The sequence below is a fragment of the Aquila chrysaetos genome, chromosome 6, assembly GCF_900496995.4.
Source record: "Aquila chrysaetos chrysaetos chromosome 6, bAquChr1.4, whole genome shotgun sequence".
In the NCBI taxonomy this organism is placed as follows: Eukaryota; Metazoa; Chordata; class Aves; order Accipitriformes; family Accipitridae; genus Aquila; species Aquila chrysaetos.
The window spans coordinates 45,651,171-45,671,280 of record NC_044009.1 but is presented as its reverse complement, the minus strand read 5'-3'; the positions used below and the strand labels follow the sequence as shown (position 1 = coordinate 45,671,280).

At 40.3% G+C, this 20,110-nt stretch overlaps 1 protein-coding gene across 10 annotated transcripts in view; it reads left to right on the top strand.

Moving 5' to 3' along the window:
• The window catches only part of NCKAP5 (NCK associated protein 5), a 394,816-nt gene that overhangs the window by 178,398 nt on the left and 196,308 nt on the right, over window positions 1-20,110 (top strand). For all 10 annotated transcript variants that reach the window (XM_030017100.2, XM_030017099.1, XM_030017101.1 and 7 more), the window contains one exon: window positions 18,892-19,025. In XM_030017100.2, coding sequence (XP_029872960.1) covers window positions 18,892-19,025 — 134 coding nt within the window. The remainder of the gene's footprint in view (window positions 1-18,891; window positions 19,026-20,110) is intronic.

Sequence of the window (20,110 nt, the reverse complement as noted above, 5' to 3'; positions counted from 1 at the left end):
GTTACTCTTTCCTGCTTACTTAATTTCAGAGTCAAGTTTATTCACCAAATTCCACAATAAACTGCTAGAATCAATTTACTTTCATTCCATTGTTGTTGAAAGCGTAACAGAAATTGGGTGAGGGCGTCTGGGAAGGTGCTGGACGCTGCCCTGGCTGGTGGCTTCCCTGGCTCTGGCTTTCCACCAGGAGAGGGAGCTGCAGCCATTGCAAAGAACAGCCACCTCCCCAGCCCGGGTGGAAAACGAATGTGCGGCAACGCGGGAAGTGCGGCCCTTCCTGGCTTCGCTGGGATTTAGGTTTTGTGGAGCTGGAAGGTGTTAGGCGCAGTGTTTGAAAATACACAGGACTTTGAAGGGGCTCTTGGTACTTGCCATTGCAAAGGCAGCGATACTCCGTCCTTGGGTTTGGTGTTTTCTGGCTCTGCTGGCCGAGGGTGTTGTCGTAGGCACCGGCGCTGTAAAGACCGTTGCTATATCCGAAGGAGCAGAAATAAGTTTTGCCCCTCAGCTGGAACTCACCGAAGTGGTCTGTCTCTTCAACAAGTTTCTGCAAGTATTTAGTCAACATAAAAAGGAGTCAAATAGAATTACGTAAGAATCACCGAATGCAGAAGAAAAATACAGAAAAATGCATTTATATAAGGTCTGAAAGTAAAACAGAGGCAATCTGTAGAAAGTATGTCATATCAACTAAATTGCCCTCAAGTAGAAATTGCCATTTATACATTAGATAACAAAGGCAGGGGATGTTGAAGTACAGAAAGGGCGCATGCAGTCTCATAACATCTACGGGTGTATGTAATATCGGAGTGGCAGTTGGCTTCAGCATGAAGCAAATCCTGCTTTATGACTAGAAACAGATGTATCCCGCTCTAGGCAATACCTCACCGCCTAATAGGAGTGATGCTCCCATGCACTAATAATAGTGAATTGCAGCCATTTTCATATCAAAGGTTAAGCTCTGCAATCCTGAGCTCCTCCAGGCAATGGCAAGAGTAGACTCGAGGAAGCCACACGCTCGCTGGATTAATATTTTTGCAAGGATGACCTGAATAGAGCCACCAGTCTGCAGGCTGAAGAGGCAGAACATTTATGGTCGTTTTTTTATCTAATGCAAGAAAGGGATCTTGGTTAGGACAGAATTAGTCACAACATCTGAGGCTCTGAAGAGGAAAGGTGAATGTATGCACTGGGCCAGCAATTTGAATATTTGCAAACTAGGAATTTATACAGATTAATAGTAGTGAAACTGCTGTGATATACTTGGTGTTGCAACCTTTTTCTTGAAGTAGCTGGGGAAATTAGCATATTAAAAGTAAAAGAAATCACTGGATTTCTGGGAGGTTTTTTTGTGGCCACTAGTTAAACTGTTAGTGTAGAATTTGTAATATCAGCAACTGTAACTTCCATCTAAAAGGTCTGTTTGCAGTGTTAGTTCTGGAAACAGAGAAAAATCCATTAATTTATCTTAAGGCTATGTTCATACTTATTTTTTAAAAATAAACCTCTTTTCTAGTATTTTCAGGTTTTGTTCTGAAATCTTGTAGGCCCACTTGTAAGACTAAATAAAACCTCTTGTCTTACTGGTTTGAGTCGGTTGATTCAAATCTGGTCACAATATCCATTGCAACAATTCCAGCCTTTTCCTGTTGTTTCCATATTTGTATCAGCTCTTCCAGGGGTTCTGTGGGGTGCATTAGTCACCCTTGTGGTGATTTGGGCTCGTTACTGATTTCTCTTGTAAAGTGTAGCTAAAGCAAGGCAGAGAGGACGAGATGGTGCAGAAATACTGATTCCCCAAATTCGCCTCAGTCTAATCAAGCCAATCAGGGTAGGTGAGCATTTTCACTGCTGGACAGGGAGTACGGTCTTTAATTTCTTCATTGCTGTTGTCATCCAAAGGTGAACTTAAATACCGCTCTAGTGATTTTTATTTTTTGTGATATGCGGCTCTAGTCCCTGCACAAACCATGGGGTTTTTTTTGTCTGGGTCCAGAAGAATGACCTTTTTTTCTCCGAATGGGACAGATAAAGGTTATCGGGAGGGAGAGAAAGTTTCTGTATAAGGAAGGACAAAATTTATGTACCAAGAGTATTGCTCAGTTATGCTGCTTCCATTAAATGCCCATTTATTGAAATGAATGCAGTGCTCTTGGAGCTTGTACCGTGAAGTCAGTGCTGACCCTTGGAACGAGTCAGCTCAAGCAGTGCTTTAGATTGCCTTGTGTTACAGTAAAAACTCTTTACTGCAACAAGTATTGTTCAGCTTCTAGCGCAATGGAGCCCAGATCCATAACAGAAGCTCTGCGGCACCGAGATAGCATGATAAGGTACTGTTGTCTTGTCCAGTTCCCTTTGGGCAAAGACCAAACATATGTATACAGAAAATAGTCTGTTGGAGGTGAATAAAAGAGAGATGGCAGAAACTGGGAAAAACTGTTGGGCCATTTCCAACCACAGAGCACTTTGCAGGTAGATGTGAAAACTAGTCGCAGCTCATCTGTGCAAGATTTGAACTTGTGAATGTTCTTTGTGCCATTAAGCCCCATTTGCTTTGTTGTTTTTTTCTTTTGGCAGAGCATAATCACCCCTCTTTGCAGCTTCTGTTCAGGATTTAAAAGAAATGCTAAAACATAGTAAGGATATAATGTCTTCCTATACTAAACTTACGCAGCTTGGTATAGATTCACATAGCTTGACCTAGCAACTGTGATTCTTCCTTTCTTTCCCTCCCTACTCCAATCTCATCAGCTTTAATTCAGTTTTTGCTTTGTCAGGAATTTGTTTTTACATGCTTTCTGTTTGTTTTGGCTCTGTGTCCGTTGCATTGTGATAAGGCATCTTTTGATATTCTACTGGATCTTTCATAATGAAGATCTCATGACATAGTTTTCCAAGTCTGGAACTGGTGATCAGACTTGCTTGCATGTCCTGCGAGAGGAGACTGTCTAGACTGTGGGAATGACTGTGATGTTTGGACTGTGTTATTTCCATACCGCTTGGCATGATGCACTCTGTAGTTATTCTGGTTACCAGTGAAAGTACCAGGCCTGATACAGGACCTTACCTGGCTGCGAAGTGGCTTTCCTTCATTCTCCAAACTGTAGCGATGAGTTGTGCTTTCTGCGCAGTACCCTGTTGTGTGACTTTAAATAGCCAGGTGCTTAAAACCACTCTCCACTAAATTCATTAGGGGTCGTATTCTTTAACTTTGGTGTCCTACAAGGCCTGTTACTACCTTTGCCACCTAAATCCTTTATCATCTTGGAAAATATTTAATTTCTGATCTAAATTGCTCATTTGTAAAACAGGCTTAATTCTGACTCTTCCGTTGTTCATCTGCTTGCCTGTGTAGGTAGTGAACTCTTTGGGGAAAAGGCAGGGTCTTACTGGGCGTCTAAATAGTGCTGATTGCTGCCTGGAGCCTGGGGTGCTGATGTGCCATGAATAATCACAGCCCAGCGACTTGGGATGAATACCGAGAGTGGATTTGGCTCAGTACGTGCAGTCCACACGACTGTCATTTTGTAATTACATCTTTACGCTGCACATTTGTGATCGGCATCCATGGTGACACTGCTTATTTAGAAATGATTTCTGAGTGTCGGAGAAAAATTATTATCTCTTGGGAACATCCTGTTCCTGGTAGTATCTATTAAAAAGTGCCCTGCAGCAGTGACTGGCAGAGTTTTCCATGTAAGAAACTTTTTTCATGGCCGTCACTAGAGGAGCAGGTCAGAATTCCCAGGTGGTTGTTGGAAATCTTGTGTTACGTATGATTTTCCTGTGTCATTGATAATAAACCACCTCAGAAGGGAAATCTGATGTAGGAGATAGCATAGGAAAATAAATGCCTTAAATGAGAAGCTGAAAAATAATCTCATACGAAAATTAGACTTTGAGAGTTGTCAGCTGTGATAGCCTGAAGGCAGGGTTCCAGCAGTTGTATCTTCCATCAGTTGATAAGGGAAACCTGTTCTCAAACTCAAAAGTGTAGGAGGCGGCGAGTGGAAGTCGAGGTGTGAAGAATGAGTGCAATCTAACGCATTTCAGAAGGAAGAGCTTTGGAAGGAACATAAACAGGTTGGCAGAAATATCCTTCTGAACCCCCAGGAAACAAGAATATCAGCTTCTGGAAATGTGTTTAACCTAACAGAGGTGGGAAGGAGAAACTTTTCTTAGCTTTGTTCTTTTCATATAGCTACTGACTTACATCTGGATGCCAGGGCAGGAGCAGGACCAGCGATACTCGATGGGGTTCATCCCCCTAATCTCACAACAGCTGAAGAGCTGAACTAAACACTTGTGCACCCTGATTCCCACGAACCCAGCTCTGCTTGGCTTTGCTTGCACGGTCAGTGCATCTAGGGTGTTTCTTTTCAGCCCCATTTAGACAAAGACTGTTCATATTTCTCCTGTGTTGAATTTGATATCAAACTTGATGTCTGGAGTGAGTGAGGGGAAGTTGTTTGTTTTAGTAAGATATTACAGTAGTCCACAGAAGCACTGATGAAGAGCAAATTTCCTGTTCTGCAGATGCACAGCAGAATTTCTTCTTGCCAAAGCTTAAAGGCTATATAATTACAAAGAGTTTGCTAACCCATTCTTCATACTCCTTGTACCTGGTGGACAGACAAATTGGTATGGCCGTGATCCAGAAAGTCTCTAAAGCATTGCCGAGCTGTCCTGGTCCGGGGCTAGGGGGGGTTCACTCTCTTGCTTTTACAGAGCACCTGTCACTCTGAAAGATGAGGGAACTGTGTGCGGAAGTGATGTGAAACCTTGGTGCGCTGGCCAAAATGTACCAAAAATTTAGAATGACTTTCCTGACTGCTAGTGCTCTACGCAGTAGAGAATGCACATGGAAAGTCCTGAGTGTTAATTATGTGATTATGTGTTTTATTGTCCCTGAACAGAACTTCTGCTCAGCTTAATAGCTGCAACTACTTCTGCCAGATTTTTTTCAGCTAGTGCTGAAGGTGGAAGAGGCAGAAGAGAGGAGAGCTGCACTCCTTGGTTTTAGTAGTTAGTATTTTCTTTAGAAGAAGAAACATCTTTTCTTTTTTCTCTTCAAGAAAATCAAACTAACACTTGTAATTGTCAACATTTGCTGTTAAGTTGAAAAAAAAACAGATTTTTTTTTAGTCATGTCTTAAATGAGAAACGTGTATGTGAATATATGCAATTAATAGATTAGAATAAACTGTGGTTAGATACAATGAAACAGTTACATCCTATGTAAAAAGATAAACATGGAAATGAAGACCAGAGAACTAAGTGTCAGAGAGTTTTTGATCTGCTGCAGAAGTGTATCTATCCTACCTGTTCTAGTAAGGAAAGGGGACTAAAGGAGTAGAGTCTGGCTGGCACTTAGAGTTGAGCTGAATTTGGTCTCTGGAAACATGAACAGACATTCAAGTGAACCTATTACTGAAAAGTGATACTGCAAAATGATATCAGGTGGAGACACAGTCTTTTAATTACTCCAGTTTTTAATTAAAAACAGCATGCAAACTTGTTGTTTTATTTTTTCAAGTTTTCCCAGGTACCAGACTTGCAAACTCAGTCTGGCCCCTGAAAGTCAAGTCAGTTCTGCATACATGCGTCGTCAGCACTAATGAAGATTTTGCAGTGGCAGCTCTGTTAAAAATACCATTGAACATGCGCCAGCCAACAAAAAACCCCACCGCATTTCCCTATTGCCTATAGCAGTGCCTGCAGTGCTAAAGGAGTGAATATGAAAGAGAGGTACATTTGTCAGAAAACTAAAGTGATAGGACTCTGGAATACATGCAAGGAACAGCTGAGTAAATAAGGTTTCTTTTTTTGCAGTTACTTACCGACCATAAATGGACTTTGCAAGTGAACACAGAAAAATTGTAATAAGATCTGACATGTTCATGAGCAATGCTGTAAAGAGCCCAGGAAGAAGAAATGCTGTATGGAAAGGTAGCTAGCAGCAAAGTAGTGATGCCGGAGGTGTTGGAGTGTGTCAGCTGAGAAAGGCAAATAGAAGTGTGTGCGTGAAAACTGAAATACTGGCATATGCCAGATCCGTGGGGGTCTGGTGGGACTGCAAACCATTCTGAGTCACTTCTCGCAACTAGCATGGTTAAGTTCTACTTCTTCCATCCTCCCCATTTTTCTTTAGCCTCACATCTATTTCAGTTAACTTCTTGATATCCTATTTATTAGCATGAAATACAAATACATTCATGAGAAGTCCAGGAAGTGAAGAAACCCTAACTCTCCCCAGCATCAGGGCAAGAAACACATGCTACTCCTAGCTTGTAAGTAAATCACAGAGCTCCCTGGAGCAACGAAGCGGAGTTCCACTGGCCGATCCGTTAAAGCCAAATAAAACTCTCAGAAGTGTGGGGTTTTTTCTAATGCTTATCCTATGTGTATCCTGCTGCCTAACTCCTATCTCACTAATACAGATCCAAGCGGGAAATGCTTGATTCAGCCACATGCCCATTTGTTCCGTGAGCATTCAGTCCTTCAGAAAAGAAACCATTTATATCATCTAAAGAACATGTTGGTCAGTTACAGAGGAGAAAACCCATTCGCTTTGCGTGCAGGCACACAGGCATTGCAGATAAGCAAGAGTCATTTAGGATGTCACTGACTCCCTGCTGGGGGCCACTGTCACCGCAGCGGAGCGGGTGGGGGTTATGCGAGTGCTCCATCTTCTGCTTCATTGCACAGCCCGCCAGGTTACTTCAAAGCACGTCTGGTGGTGGGTTCAGTTAAACCGGCTGCCTTGTACCCCATCCTGAGCCTCAAGCAATTCTCTGCTGACTTGAAAGGCTGGTGACCTCCAGCTAGTGATCGGGAGTGATCAGGGTGGGATCTTCTACCATTATGGCTGGATCTAGAAGAAACCTGGTGGCTAGGCACTCCTTGTTACTTCTGCTCTGAGACTGTGTCCCTTCATCGCTCACTTTAGAAAGCGTAGGAATAAATACTGCAGCTACTGTATTGCTTCATATGAATTCCACAGGTTAAAATCAATACCAGGTATAGACAGTGCAGCTTGAGTGCTGTGTCACCTTTCATTGTCTTTTTATCTGTTACTTGTCTTCTACCCTTTCTACAGACTATGCTTTATTTCTATTGGGGCAGTATTCCACTGTAGCGAGTCCCCTTAAATGGGTAGGCATCAATGTTTCAGAAATCAAAGTCCAGCATGACTATAAATTCATGGCTTCTTTCTCCTCACTCTTTCTAGACTTTATAGCCATTTGCAAGTATGCCAAAAATACTGTTTTGCAGTAATGTTTACATAGTGGCTTATCAAAATACTGTTACCTGGTGAAAAGGCACTTGAATAAATCTTCTGAGTCTGAACTGACCACTGGCTGCCATAGTTCATGGGATTATCTTTTATAGACGCTCCAAACAATGCAGACAACATCTGAAAACTGCCTGCCTTTTAAAACCCCCTTTGAAAATCTTTCTCAAATTTTGAAAGAGTATGAGCTGTGGGACTACACTGGTTTACAGAGCTCAAGGAATCTCTTTCCTCTTCAAGTCTATACCTAGGCTGGAATTTCATCCAAACTGACAGCAAATATCTATTACTTAACTATAAAACAAAACAATGCCCTATCAAAAATTAATCTCAGCAAGCGGAAATGTGGAACCTACCCTAAATCATATGGCCTGGAGCACATCTCATGCACCTAAACAGTATACAGTTGTTTTGAAAGCTTTGCTGTAGGTCACAAAAAGTCCAAAGAACATGTCATGCACCTGAGAGAACTTCAGGCAAATCTTCTGGCCCGCACTGCAAGACTTCTTCTGATCCAAGGTGGAGTTTCTGATTACTAAACATAGGCAGTATCCCATGTGGTAAGGCACTTTCTTGAACCTGGATCCTTTTCTAAATCACGTAGGTTCATTTATTCCTAATCTTTGTTGTGTGAGTGGGGAGTTCAGGCCCATGGCCTGCTTATTTAAATAAATCTAATAGAGAGTGACTGAGAGATTTGCAGTCCATCATCAGTAGAGCATTCAACTCTACGGATGTAGTTCTTCAAGTGTGTGAAGTCTTTAGATGTATAAATGCAGGCTATAACTGTGTTAATGTTTTGGTGTCACTTTTATTTATTCAAAGATATAATTTTGTTCTGATGAAAAACTGAAATTGCAAAACCTCAGTTGTATTTTGTGACCAGGAGCTTTTGTTTTGCCAGGCAGTCTTACCTTCTGTGTTTCATACATTGCTACATTGATAGCCCTTTAGGAAGCGTTCAAGAATTGCAGATCTGAGAGAAAATTGTAGGTGAATCAAATAATTGACACTTTGCTGGCCCAGGTGGGTTGGCTCTTGCAAGTTGTTGTCTACACACGCTCTTTTGTGCTGTTTTATGGTTCCAACGCCATTATTATAAATTTCCTTGAATCAAACAAGTGGGAAGCATAAACTGGCACAGACTGGGGATTTTTGCTTGTTTGCAACTGAATTCATAAAGGTTCATTGTAAACAAGTTACATTGGTTATAAACTTTGTTTCTAATAAGAAAAGTTTGTATATACCTGGTGTAAAAACCAAACACAGACCTGTATGCTTGGTTAGACATCTTAATATAATGCAAGTGACCTTACAAAAAAAAACATGTAGCAAAGGGCTTGGAATCATAATTAGCCATTATGATCTAAGATGTTTCAGGGAAAAAAAAAAATTTACGTATTAGTTATTAATTCCACTGTTTCTCATTTTGCTATTGACAGAGGTTTTTTCCTCATGCTTCTGAATACTAGGTATTCATGCAAATTATGTCTGTCAATATTGTTTACAAGTTTTTATTTGATCTTGAAAAACATTTCATTATGTTTAATTTAGAGAAATGAGATTTCTTTAATTACTGTCTGTAGAAGCTATTAGAAGCTCAATTACATTTGCAAATTCATTTTTAAAAAGCGATATCTTTTTAAGATTAATACTTAAAAAAAAATCTATGATGTGACTATGTGGGACTTTCAAGTTCACTGAGAGTATTCTCTCTACACCACTCCCCCCTATAAGGAAATAATGTCTAAAATGGAAAAATTAATTATGCTAAGAACTGAAGCTCGATACAAGTCTTTGAAATTGGGCTGTCAATCGTGAATTTGAATGAATAGCAATTGTTCTATTAGGGAGACAGGATTATCAAAATACGTATTGCTTGCCTTCATTCAAGATTGAAAATACAATACAGAGATGACCTTTAAGAAGTTGAGGGGATGACAGCTACTGGGGATGCAGATGTTTCATCTGCAGAAAGCATGCCGGCACATACATTGCTGTCGTGGCTTGTGTGTAACTACTGCGTCTATAGGTGTGTCTCCAGGAAAGGTGCTAAAAGAGGTCCACATAGTTGACTTCAGTTTATAAGTTTCTGGAAGACTATGAGTGGGATTTGGGGGTATTTAATTTTTTTTAAAGGTGACTCCAATTTTGTGTGGCCTGTCATAGCGTGTTTCACAGAATTAAAGAGCTGTTGGGCAGTAAGAGCTCCCTTTCAGAGGGCTGGCCATACACCATAGCTGTTGAAAGCGATGGGCAGACAGTGCTTCTAGCGATGTAGCTCTGTGCGGAAAGGTTTTATGAATTATTTAATTTTTTTTTTTCTGTAAAATAAATGTTGTCACAACTCCAACTATATATACAGTACTGCTTGTGTAATAGCCTGCCTAATTCAGATTAATTGTAGGCTTGCAATGATAAAGGAGCTTCAGCACAGCAGTTATTCTGTCGTACAGATGCAATTAAAACCATATCAGTGCAGTATAAATAATGCTAAATTAAGTTGCTGTCCTGCCACATGGTGGCAATTTTGAGCTAGTGCACAATGAAAGCTAGCATCTTATTTTATTCAGGAGTAACTACACCAAGAAAGAGTTTCTAATTTACTTGAATTGCTCTGGAGCAGCGTTATCACCCAAGAATATAAAGTGTGTAAACTACTGTCGCTAAAATATCACTAATAATAATAAACCTTTCCCATCTTGCTGTTCATCTTAGAGCCAAGCAAAGCTTGAAGTTTACATCTGGTAGTCATGGGATACATGTGCTAGTCTGATACGAGGCCAAAGAGAGAGATGTATTAGCATATTAAAATTTCATAGTGGAAAATAAATTATTTGCTTCAAATTATTTACTTTAACTGTTTTCCAGGCAGTTTTAGAAAATGCTAATACAAATTATTTAGTGTCAATTAGATTTTCCTGCTTTATTCGGGCAGCCTGTCATTTTGGGAGCAGAATCCTGTTCTTAAGATCCATCATTTTTTCTTACTGGAATGAAAAAGCGAGAAGATACCAGCCTAAAATTAGGATACTGCTTTTTATACTATTTATATCTTGCTGTTGCAGAGCTTTAGCAGGAACAAGTTTAGGAAAAATGATTACATCATAAAATAATTGGGGAAAAAAGTTGAGGTCTAATATAAATCAAGAACATTTCTTCTTTAGCCTCTGTAGTACAAATCTGTATCAGGTGAAAGGGTAATTCATTTTGATTACAAAGCAGCCACACAACTTCACCCTTAACTTTCTTACTTTGAAGAGATGTGGAAATAAAGCTACCTCTCCCTCCATGAACCCTCCAAGTGCTTAAGTTATTACTGTTTATACCTTAATGCTTCACTGTGCTTTAAAAACACCTATAACTTCATCCCTGGGAAAGCTTTGAGTGTTTAAGGGTATTTGTCAGTATTCCCAGTATAGCTGGAAACAGTAACAGGGAGACAAAGGCATATTAACTGTCACTGTCAGAAAGCTCTGGTTTCAATAGCTGGCTAATTTAATAAAGTCTTGTTACAGTAAAATGATTCAGCTGTAAGCAGCCTGTAAAAATTGTAATAAGCACAATAAGCAATGCGCTTCTTTTTTCCCCACTCTTTGGGGTAGTGTTTTTTCATGCTGTCAAAGTCCACTACAAGGAACGCTGCAATGTGCTGCAAAGTTGTTTGTCAGTGCCTCGGTTTATTTTTGCAGAGAAGTATTGATTACAGAATGAGAAACATTTGGTTTAACAGCAATCGATGAGGAGCAAACAAAGGACACTCTGAAGTTTGACTCATTTTAATTTGAACGAAAATACAATACCTGGTGCAATTTATGATGAAATAAAAAATGATATCTGCTCTCTGTTCTTGTAATCACATTTCTTTCCTGTCATCTGTGAGTGAAATAAGTTTAGACGGACAGCGGGCTGTAGTCTCCTGTGCTGGATTTGGGACCAGGTTGCACAGTGGGTGTTTGGACAGAGGACTCCTGCTTCATGTGGGAGCCCCAGGCTTTGCAGGAGGGTGACAGGCAGGTCCATCTGCCTGTGGAGGTCACCACACCAAAGAGATTTCACCCACCTTCTGTGTAGGACAGATGAGGGTGAACCACCTCGGACTCCTTGACCTGGTTATTTTGCAGGACCCAAACACAAGCTCTCACAAAATATTTGTAACATAGACTTCTCTTTAACCAACAGCTTGGGCCGTGAGCAGCTGGGGCTCAGGTATACTCTGTGGCACTTGAACAAATGCCATTTGATCACCATGCATTATGTTGGGGGAATTAAATATTCATTGCATTGGAAAAAATGAGTTACTTCGTTAGAGTAACCAACTGGGAGACCAAGTTGCAAATTCCAGTTTCTATTTCAATTAATATTTCATAATTAATTATTGAAAAATGGAACTGTTTCACCATCCCTCTCTCATCCCTTATACCAGGCTGTTCTGTGTCTCCTGCCTGCAGCAGTCTTTCAAAAGTGGTGTACGAGGGTGATAAAATAGTTGTTTTGAGTACTTCGAATATGTATATTTATTCATAACAGTCTTGGGCGTTGACTTGCTAGAAAAACTGATTTTAATATGCTTCTAGTAGTTGCTATTTGTTTGCTTAATTCTGTCATAGTTGTTGTCTGCTTTTGTGGTGGTGGTGGTGGTGTCTACTTTTGTGGCCAGTTGATTCTCTCTGGCTCGTAGGATGTTGTGTTACAGACCAGGCTATGATTCTATTAAATTATGACTTTTATGTTGAGGTATCAGATGCATATCATCAGAAAATGCATTAAAACTTACATGAATACTCATTTTAGGTTAGCAATGACTTAATGGTACTTCAAACTGTAAACAAAAAAATTCCTATTCTTTTCTTCCCCTCATTTAAATTCCTTGCAAAGTATCTGTTTGAAATCAATATTAATTACACAGAAATTGTGACCCTCTTTAGCAAATGCTTTAAAATAGTTGTTAAAAAATTAATGTGAAGGTTATTAGCCTGATTTTGAGCAACATTAGGCCTGTGTTAAATATTCTCATGTAGACTTTTTTTGACAAAATAGCGCTCCCATGTTAGCATAATTAGTAGTACCATAGTAAAACCCTTCTTACGATGCACTGGGGAAGCAAAGAACAAATTCAAGAATACAGAAGAATCTTATTTCTATTTAAACAGTAGCCCTTTTCACTACTTACAAGGTAACCTTAAAGATGAGATTACATTTGTGCCCCTTTTAAGACATTTGTGATATTTGAACTAATCAGTCCAGTTATACCTAGCTGTTCTTAGGAATTACTTTTCATATGACTCAAATATAAGCTAAACAGAAAAAGGAGGGACCTGTTCCTATGCAGATGCCGGACTGACTCCCTTATGAATAGCAACACCCTGTACTGTATGCATGGTGTGTGTGTATACTGAATCCCTTTAATTTTTCATTTGCAGTTACCTGTAGTTTTAAATCTTGATGCACAGCTACATTTTTGTTTAACGTGTAGATAATATTATTGATGGAAGGAGCAGTATGATTTTTATCTGAAAGATAAAATAAAAGATTAAAAATAAAATACTCTGGTGTGGTGGCTTGACCTTGGCCAGCTGCCAGGTGCCCACTCAGCCGCTCTCTCACTCCCGCTCCTCAACAGGACTGGGAGAGAAAATAAGATGAAAAAGCTCATGCGTCAAGATAAAAGACGTGGAGATCGCTTACCATGTACCCTCACAGGCAAAACGAACTCGGCTTGGGGAAGATTCATTTAATTTCTTGCCTATTAAAATAGGTTTGGATAATGAAAAAAAAGACAAATTTAAAACAACGCTTTACAAAGTGCAGGTTGGGGAGTTTGATTCCCCACCTTCCCTCGCTGAGCGGCACAGGGGGATGGGGACGCAGGCTGAAGTCAGTCCATGACAGTCCCTCTCTGCCGGACCTTCCCCAGCTCCAGCGTGGGCTGTCCGGAGGCGGCAGTCCTTCAGGGAATGAATGTCCCCCATGGTCCCTCCGCGGGCGGCCGGGAAACACCCGCCTCAGCACCGGGAGCGCCTCCTCCCTCTCCTCCTCCCCAGACCCGGGCACTCGCTGGGCTGTTTCTCACACTTTTTTCCTCACTCCTCACCACCCCCGTGGCGTTTTGCCCTTTCTGAAGGGCCGCCTGCGTCGCTGACGGGCTCAGCTGTGCCCTGTAGTGGGACCATGGCACAGCCGGCCGGAACCGGCTGGAACCGGCTGGAACCGGCTGGGTCTGGCACGGGGCAGCCCTGCCTCTCCTCACAGAGGAGCTCCCGCAGCCCTCCGCTGCCAACACCCAGGCACAGACACACAGTACATCTGATCCAGTGACATTAAGAAAAAGTAAGATTATTGGGGTGGCACGTTACGGAGGGGCAGGGGAAAATGGGTTTAGGTGGAGAGGCAAGGAGGAATGAGCTGTCAACTAAGCAGTTTTAACACGGAGGGCACAAGATCATCAGCATTGAGGAGGGGAGAGAAGCAGGTCCAGCAAAAAGGGTGGGATGAAACTTGAGGGGTTTGGAATAAGAAATCTGCTTGAGTTAGTCAAATGCTTGACCCTCGTGGAGAGAAGTCCCTGAGTACTTCTCTGAGAAGGTATTGCTGCGGGGTCGGTCCCGTCATTCAGACGAGACATCTGCTGATTTTATTTGCAATGACAGGTAAAGGAGTTAAACTGCAAGTCCCTGACTTGGAAGGCCTGAGTGTGGTCTATGTCTAAATTTAAAGTTGACAGTGAAATAGCCCAGACAGGAAAAAGAGGTAAGGCGGCAGCCTTTCTGTACAAAACCTTAAGGTGCTACACGTTCACTTTGCATGCTAGGTGTCAAACTCTGGCCAGAAATGAAGGGCCCGTTGTGTATCTCCTGGCCCCACAGCACCATGCACTGCCATCTGCCTCCTGTGGCTGCTACCCACCACGTACGCTTTCATCTTTTGTCATTTCTTTGTTTTCCGCTGGCTGTCACAGCATCAGGGGTCACTCAAGATAGGAGACTTTTGCAGTTCAGTAGAACATGAAAGAACCAGGTGCTGACATTTGCGACACATCCCAAGGGAATTAAAGGAGACATAAACAGTTGAGCACCTCTTAGGAGACACTCATCATCACATGGCTGCAACTGGTCAGTCCTTAGACCAAGAGCATGGCTATTAACCAGTAACTCTGAAAATAAGTGTTGTCTCTTGGTCTCTTCATGGAGTGCTGAGGAGCGGTTCGGATTTTTTTGTCAAATACATCTGCTATTTTCAGTCTAGCCATAAATAGTTTTCATGCTTTTTGTTTTGATCATGAGTATCTCAAATTGGATTCCTTCCTTAACTTTGAGAAGATGCGTTAATGTGTGGTACATGTCCCTGACTGGATGAGAAAAGAAACATTTTGACACGAACATTTCTACAGCTACACAAAAAGGAACTCGTTGAAGTGCAAACGCTAGCTCACGAGCATAAGGAGCAGCTAGTGAAACTTGATTGCTGAAATGTTCATGAAAAAGTAATTGCAAACAGTATTTGTTCAAATGTTAAAATATTCCAGTACTTGCACAAAAGTATTGCTGGAGTTTGCTAACCCTGCCTTTCACTCTAGTTTGTTCACATAAAATTTTTGCATATTTGGAAAGTTACCAGAAATTTGACAGGGTGATGTGATGAAAGTCAGGCTATCTGGAGAGGCTGAAAAAGGGAAGCAAGAGTGAAGTAAGGGTTATACTTCTAAGAGGAGAAGGTTATAGCTGTGCTGCAGAAGGCAAGGAGAGGAAGCAGGGGAAAATACTTTGAGCAGAGCTCATGGAGAGAAGAAGCTGCAATTGAAAGAGGAATTGGCAAGTGGGAACACATATAACTTCATTGGAAGATGGCAGTGATTTTCCTGGTGTTAAAACATACTGATGCATTTCATATGATACTTTCTTGTTTTATTTAACCTTTTCTTCATATGGCATGCTAATTGTATCCCTTTCCAGTAAGCTTATATTCACTATAAAACCTTGAACCATTCCTGGCTAGTTCATTTGCTTTCGCACATCTTTATTTTGCACAGGAATAAAGTGAGGTTAGCACAGAGGAGCTTATAAAGGGCTTTATGACAATGCAAAATTTCTGGAGAATTCAGGGATATGTTACCTGCTTCCAGGAGACAAAAAAAAAAAAAAAAAATTAAAAAAAAATCTGTTTAATCCTGGCCTTTCTGTACTTGGGCTCACTTGTCTCTTCTGACACTTCATTATGGCTTTTCTGGGTTTGAAGAAAAACGGAGTTCTCTTGTCTTGTAGATAAGATCACTACTGCTGGGAGCTACTTTCTGTGTGTAGTATACATGAGTGCTTTGTGTCCTGTAGACTGAAAACTTTCCAAGTGTGGGTGGTCTCTTACCCGCCCCCCCCCCCCCCCCCCCAAGTATTTAATGTCTGTGATCTGGGTGAAAGCAGATCTGCTTTCTTCCTGCAAGAAATGGCAGAAGAGCCTCAAGGTTGCCAATAAATTCTTGTGAAGAAGCACAGAGATGAAGGCTGATGGTGTTATTGCTGTGCAGCTATCCTGTGGGCAGTCTTCTCCCCATTCATACAGGAAATTTTTGGTAGCTGGGAAGAGAACCCAGAATTTCAGGGCCATAGGTTAGTCCTTTTGTTTCTGGTCCTGTAGCCTTGTGACTTGTTCATTGTTCATCCCTTACGCTGAAAGGAGCGTAAGTTTTGTACAGCAACAGTATGTGCTCATGTAACTAATACTGTGTCATAATGGTTGCCCATGAGGTGGCTGAATTGGAACTGGACATTTAACTCATTCCAGAAGTTCCTAACGTTTAGACATTTCATTCCTGTAACACTATTGTTCTTGTAATGTGAATTTGTTGTTGGTTTATGGGTACTTTTCTTCAGGTAATTCCTAGGTCCTTTCTTCTTAAAAAAAAAACCCAAAACGTGGATGTGCTGATCTTTTTGTGTCGGACGATAATACAGACTTCCCCACATGCATAGAAGGAATAAATGGTAGCAACAGCATTCTCTGTCCTATCAGCAAGAGGTAAATGAAACATAGAAATAGCTTATACAGCTCATACAGCTCTTTGACCTCTAGAGCAAGGTTTGGATTTGTGAATCTCTGCTGTATATTCAATGCTCTAGTAGAAAATGCAGTTTTGTGATTAGCAGCAGCATGGCCATGCATGTAGATACAGCACATTCATGCAGGACAGTCAGTGGAGCTGTGTGCAACCTGCAAAACATCCTGGCACCAAGATGGAGAACAGGTTACTCATCTGCTTTCTGAAGTGTCACATTTTGTCTCTCGCCCCATGTGGAGATCTGGCTTTGTACTTAATGTAGAAAGAAGGTTTACCTGAGGACCGGAATGTGGTCAGCATAGCAGACATATAGAGATAATTGCTGTAGCAGAATAAGATCATTGTGGCATTAATGATGCTGAATGAGCATTGAAGGCATGGCTAAGTCTCTGGTCGTCAGTCCATTATCATAGTTAAGCTGTTACTGCATCAGGTAGCTTAGGCAGAGCCTAGTGCTTTGAGTCAACTTGGGCACTCAGGGGTTCATAGCAGTACCTGATTTTCCTCCAGGGTGGCTTATCAGTTACTGTAGGGACAGTTACATATTGGGTTTTAAGGCCAATTTCTGTAGCCACCAGTATCTTCTGAAAGCTTGTCTTAAGCTCTGGGTGGTAACTATATATTTCTTTTATGTCATTACCCTTGCTACTGTCTGACTCTCTGGAAGCTCTAGATGTCTCTTTAGCAGCAGTGAAATGCTTCTGTAAGAGAAGATGCTAACAGTATAATTTTGAAGCTGGTGTTGACGGGATCTAAGCTGGAGAAATACTAACTGCTTTGAATATTCTTCCCGTATCATTAGCCTGAGTTATCCTTTGTGAGCCATACTCTCTGTACAGCTGCTATGTATCTTCTGCCTGGTGCTGAGCACTCTCTGCTCTTCTTAGTTTGGCAGAAACCAAGGATTACTCCAAACGTGGCAGAACATGGTTATGTAACAGTAAGGACAGTAATTAGATAATTTAGTTAGAACAATGTATTTATTTTCCAGTAATTTGTTTCTTGTTTTGCAGTTTTCCATTTTCCAGTTATTACATATGACCAACTAGACAGAAGCCCTCTGTTCTCTGAGTAATTCCCCCTATTTTTTCAAAAGCATATAGATATTTCATTTAATCCTTTGCAGCCTCCATTTGTGGCATCTGCTTATTTATCTCTGTCTTTAAGATCCCTTTTCCACTTGGTAATGTTCATATTTTTGGTCCCTTGGTTACTGCTATTGTAAATTATTATCCAGTAAGATTTATAGCTGTGAGACTTGTACAAATAATCTGTCTCCCCCATTTAATGGCTTAACACTAAGATACCTTTGTTATTTTCTAATGAAACTGTATGTATAATTTCTAGATAAATTTTTGCAGGTATGTCATGAAGAATTAGGTCAGCAATGGAACTACGTCAGACTGTCTGACAGGGTACAAATTGCACTGCACCATGGGCACAGAAATTTTTCAAAACATACAGTTGGTCAACGCACTGTAGCTTTACAATGACTTAACCTTTTCTTAGTCAACTGACATTGGAACTCCTTCGCTGATGGAGTATAATGTAGTACCATGTAAATTGCTTGAGGTTTTTTATTGATTTATTATCTCATTTAAATGCACAAGGAAAAATTTAATTTCATTTCATTTTCGTTTAACAGGGTCACATGCAAAAGGCTGTATATACATTTTTTAATTCCAAGAGCTTTTTTTATAACTTTTCAGTTCATTCCCCTGCTCCTAAATTGGGTTTAGCTACTTTTAAAACAGGGTTTTGAAATCATTAGGTACCCTTTCATATGATGTTCTTTCTTTTAAAAAAAAAAATTAAAAAGAAATTAGGCTATGACATATGTAGATTTATTCAGGTAGCGCTGTATGTTGTGGGTTGGTTTTTTTAGTTCTGTGTTTTAAGAATTAGCAACAACCATATGCTATTTGCCTTTGAGAACTATTAGTAAAATTAATGACATTTTTATTTCTCTCATATTTGTTTTTAAAACATATTGTTTTTAAAAACATATTTTTTGTCATAGTATTTCAGTAAATAGATTCAAATAGACTCTGTCCTATTGATAGGGATCCTCCTCTCATCCCAAACAAGAAAACCAGTGGCTGCAGAATCAGGTCCTTCTCTGCTCGTGAGATGGAAACATTAAGGGATGGGTGACAAGTTGTCCTCTTGACTTGTTTCATGCTTCCCGTGTCTGCATTCAAGCAAGATGGATCACAGATTTCAAATATAATTTTTTACATTTATTTTGAGTGGAGGTGAAGACAAAGAGCTTTGAAGGAGAGGTTGGGTGTATGTTTTTTAATATGCTGACTTCAGTGAGTCTGAGCCAAGTAACAGTAGCTCAGTGTGCTGGGGGTATTCTGAAAGGCTTTCCTTCTCCAGCTTGTTATTCTATGTAACATTGCTGTACGAAAAAATGATAGGACTGGATAGTTAGGGTAATTATTTTGATTGTTTGATGATTTTTCCCAAATTAAATCTTAAATTTTTGCTAAAAGTATGTCTTATGTGTACAATTAATAAATAACTGTTTATGGTCTTTCAGCGTGAGAAGCTGATACATGAGTTGGAGGAAGAAAGACATTTAAGACTTGAGAGTGAAAAAAGATTACGGGAAGTGACACTGGAGTCGGAGCGTAGCAGAGCTCAGATGCGTGGGCTGCAAGAACAGTTTTCCAGGTATGTTGCATAAGTAAACGACGTTCAAAATATAGGAGGAACATACTTCGGTGCAAAAAGATTGATCAAACCTGTTGATAGCTTGAATGGATGGAATCTAAGGCAAAAACTGCTCTCCCTCTTAAATTCTGTAAACATAATGGGCTTTTGGCTAAATGATTGTTAGCATCCTGTAAAACTTAAAAGGCTTATACCATCGTTCTATGTAGTGGTGAAAATTTTAATTTCTAGAGATTTTGCATTTGTTAGAATTCCCAATAATTTTCTAAGTACAGGTCTTCACTTCTCAAAAAGTGCACGTCATTGATAAGTCAATATTTGGTGTTTGTTTCTGTTAACCAACAAGAATGGGTTTGATCAATCTGAATAAAGGAAAAAAAAGTGATGCCTTTTACCAGCTGGGTAATCATCCTGCTTGGACATGCTTTGAATCTCTTCCTGCATTGACTGGACCAGAGCTTCATGCTAGAACAGAGCTCCACTTACAAGGGAGCCATCTTAGAACTGGGATTTAAGACAAACTATTCATTCATATGACGACAGTAAAGATTTGAATTATTTATTGTTTTCATGGTGCATGATGAGATCTTGTACATCAGATTGGATTTTTTATTGTTTTTGCCACATGAACAGAAACAAAACAATCAAAATCAAAAGAGACAATGGAATTTTATGTTGTATATTTTCCATCAAGACTGAATATTAACTCGTTACTTTAGGCCCCTGAATCGTTGGAAAGTTCAAGTTCAGTTTAATATGGTGAAAACAAGCTTTTGTGGGGTGGGTTTTTTCCTTGGTTATTTTTGTTGGGGTTTTTAGGGTTTTCTGTGTTGGGCATTTTTTGTGGGTTTTTTTCCTCAGTGTCTGCCATGCTGCTCCTCTCATCTGAAATTGGGTTTCTAGGCAACGCTGCAAAAGCTGTTGATAGCAATAATAAAATTTGTTCTGATCTGTTATTTTGGTTTTGGAAAATCTCCATTAATGCTCTTCAGATTTTAAAAACCTATCAAAGTGTTCAGATAAGTCTGAAATTCTTTTGCTATAAATGCTAAGGATATTTCTTTTTTAGTTTTCTGTTGTTGTTC